This window comes from Lepisma saccharinum, chromosome 15 (assembly GCF_977018435.1).
Source record: "Lepisma saccharinum chromosome 15, izLepSacc3.1, whole genome shotgun sequence".
NCBI lineage: Eukaryota > Metazoa > Arthropoda > Insecta > Zygentoma > Lepismatidae > Lepisma > Lepisma saccharinum.
In genome coordinates, this window is record NC_139243.1 from 22,162,829 (window position 1) to 22,166,324 (window position 3,496).

General features: G+C 38.9%; 1 protein-coding gene across 1 annotated transcript; it reads right to left on the reverse strand.

Moving 5' to 3' along the window:
• Positions 1 to 1,788: 1,788 nt before the first annotated feature.
• On the reverse strand, positions 1,789 to 3,063 carry LOC145999158 (uncharacterized). The gene has a single exon (XM_083136091.1). The coding sequence runs from the start codon at positions 3,061 to 3,063 to the stop codon at positions 1,789 to 1,791; it is 1,275 nt and encodes a 424-aa protein (XP_082992217.1).
• Between the last annotated feature and the right edge of the window lie 433 nt (positions 3,064 to 3,496).

Here is a 3,496-nt window from a genome sequence, read left to right on the forward strand (position 1 = left end):
TCGAGTTCCGTCGTGCATCCTGCTTCTTGGAGGGGAGTTGTGAACACGGTGCCAATCAGAGTTGCGACGTTGCCGTCATCGCCTACCGCTTTGCCGCAGCGCGGTCACTTCTACCGTCAATACCCCGAAAGAAGAAAAAAAGGAAGACACTGTACTTTGTTTATATTTTTTCTTTATTTATAACTTTGATTAAGACAGTAATTTTAACCGCTAACTCAGCTCGTTCAGAGTTGGCTAAGTACAGATCAGTTATACTCAGTACATCTCTGTCTCTCTCTCGCGCGCGCACACACACATGCAAACAACACGAAAAAGTTACTGAAGGTTACCGGTAAATATTTATAGTGTCAATTGATGTCTTTATTAGTTTTTGAAAGATTATATTCCGCCGTCAAGTACCGAGTCAAGTTGCTAACATTCAAAGTCTCGTCTTTATTTTGTTTAAATACCAATGCTAACGTATGGTAATCTTGTGTAACTCCCAATCTGTTGTTTATAAGAGTGTAATTAACACATTTTAAAATCAAGCGCTATTACAATTTAAAATAATAATAAATAGAATGAGTCTAAGGATTATAATGCAGAGTTTCAATACCCCTTCATGTACCGTATGGTGCATTGTAAAGGTACATGATTAAGAGATACCCCTTGGGAGGGGCAACTCGGGCACTCACCCGAGGCTCCGCGCTTTATGGGGGCCCGCGCCAAGTAAAATATTTGTTTGCTCACTGTTTATTACGAGTTTATGGGACACTGGTGCTTGCAATTTAACAAATTAACCCGATTTCTCCTAACTTCACGTGCATGGTTTTGACATACTTAAAAATATCCAAAATTACTGAAATCACATTCTAAACTAAGTACTGTATGAAAATCATGTTCAAATATTTCAGCTAAAAGTAGTTAATATACAGAATTCGTTTAATTATACGTCGAATGAAATCATGGAGTGGAAATATTTTTATACACAAGACCCTAGAAGTAAACAAAGGAGAATCATGCTGGAGAATATTATTGAATATGATTAAAAATTGTCACTTGGATAGTTAAAATAATAGTTTGCTATTGAACACATCCAGTTTTGCGCCCCAGTGGCACCTTTGAAAGGAATAGAAACAATAATTTAGAAACTTTAATTAGTCCACTATAATTTTTGGGTTAAACCTCCAACAAGTTCTGTTTATTGCAGCTTAGGTAATAATACGAAATACATATAAATTTTGTATTAATTATGATAATTTTTGTATTGCGATTATGTAGGACACCTGTACTTCATACTAGGGAGAAAAAAATGTTAGATTTTCTCAGACCTGGAAAATTTTGGTTATAGGCCCTGCGTATATTGCATGCCCTGGGTCTCGCACCCACCTCGGTCCTGCCCTGATGTGTATGAATACAGAACAATGAATAGTACTTTCATGCTTTCCTATCGTCTATTTCATCATTTTCACCATAGCGATATAATAACATCGACAAACAAAAATCTTTGTTAAAACATATATACGTATCGACGACGATAAATAGTTAAAGCAGACTCAACCTATTGCTTCGACTCATAACTTGTGCATCACCCTCCCTCGTTTTTTGTTATTACGTCTATTGATTTGAGCCAAAACTTTGCGATATTATCGATGTGGGAGAGTTTTGTAAATTTTTATAGCTTGCATTAATTTAGTGTCCGGCAGCACGTATTATTAGCGAGCGTATCGGTTGACATAATTATTTATATATTATAAAATGTGCAGAATAAAAATAAATAGCTACATTGTACTCACCAAAATGAAGTTCTTAATCGTCGTCTGCTAATGTTGACACTCCCAAGTCGTCACTGTCACTTCCTTCACTACTTTCGTTATCTGTATCCAAATTAATGATAACTGTATCATGCACACGCTCAATCAGCCCATCAGCTTCCCACATTCTTTCCTCGGTTTGCTTTACTTTCTCCACATCTCTTCGCCACTGTTCAATGCTCACTTTTTCTATTCCTTCTTCCATTAACTGCTCTACTTCGTCCAATTTGAATTTAGCATTTTCCATGGCGACGTGGTTCTTCACGGAACTCCAAACGTATTCTATGGGATTGAGCTCGCAGTGGTATGGGGGCAAGCGAAGAACTTCGTGACCAGCAGCTTTAGCTAATAAGTCCAATTTATAATTGTTCATGTATTTAATTTTCTCGTTGTCTAAAATTTCGCACAATTCAAATTTGTTCATGTGTGCTTCCCACGAAATCCCTTTCTCAGTAAACCAATTTTGAATGTCTTTTTTGGTGCTGCTCTTTGTGGGAATTTTCTCCGCCCTGACACTATGATACGGTGCATTATCCATCACTATTACAGAATTGGGGGGGATATTAGGTAACAGCCTTTCCGTGAAATAACGTTCGAACACATGCGAATCCATTTCGGAATGATAATCGCTGTTTTTGTTCCCCCTTTTCCCCCGGAAAATCAACTTTGCTCCCGGAACAAAACCATCTTCGGATCCAGCATGGACCAATATCACCCTCTCGCCCTTCCCCGTGGGCGCTTTTGCTCCTACCGAGAGACCTTCACTCCATGCTTGGGCCGCAGACGTAACTTTGGAGTCCACCCACCTCTTGGATTTGGTATGGCCTCTGTTTGCCCAAGTTTCATCGGTGTATATGATCTTTCGGCCTTCGTTTCTGAAACGCCTAATTGCACGAAGATATCTGTGCCTCCACGCTATAATATCTTCCCTGTCAATTAGCATTGACTCTCTTTTGTGCTTAACAAATTTGAAGCCAACGTCTTTTAAGAGACGATATAGTGTACTTCTCGATATCGACGGAAGTTGGTCGTCTTTTTTTAGGACATGGAGAATTTTATTCAGCGTTGGCAGTTTATTTTCTTTGAAAAAAGCGTGCACATGTCTTCTTATTGCTCCGCGAGCAAAACTGTCGTAATTGTCCAGCCGTGTTTTACGCTGGTCTCTTGGTCTTTTCTTGTTAGGGGTGTCTAACTTGCCTTCCTTATCGAGAAATTCCTTTTTTATTTGAAACACTGTGGAAGGGCTAACACCAGTTGCATCAGCTGTCATTTTTACTGCAGTTCTTACGGAAGTAGGTGAATTGTTTGTTATTTGTGAGCGAAAATAAGAATATACATTTAAGATTATGTTTCTTTCCCCGCCCTTTAACACACGTTTCCTCGTCCCCTGTTTATAGCACTCAGGTGATGTTGGCTCCATTGCCTATATTATATTACACGAGAACGCAAATTTCAGTCCAGGCCACAGTACACAAACACAAACATAAACAATCAAGCAAACACGCGCACTCAAATAATAAAAATGTGCCGGTTCCTCTTATTGCATATCACCTTCACCAAACAATTCTGCAGAAAAATTACACAAGAATTAGCTATAACAAGCCGCACTTATTAATAGCCAATATTTTTACACAAAAACGCACTCTGACTACCGATGGGCGAAGCTACTTAGACAATTGGCAACTCTGTAGAGCTCTGCGGAA

Coding starts and splice junctions, on each gene's coding strand:
- LOC145999158 (XM_083136091.1), bottom strand. CDS start 3,063: ATGACAGCTGATGCAACTGGTGTTAGCCCTTCCACAGTGTTTCAAATA.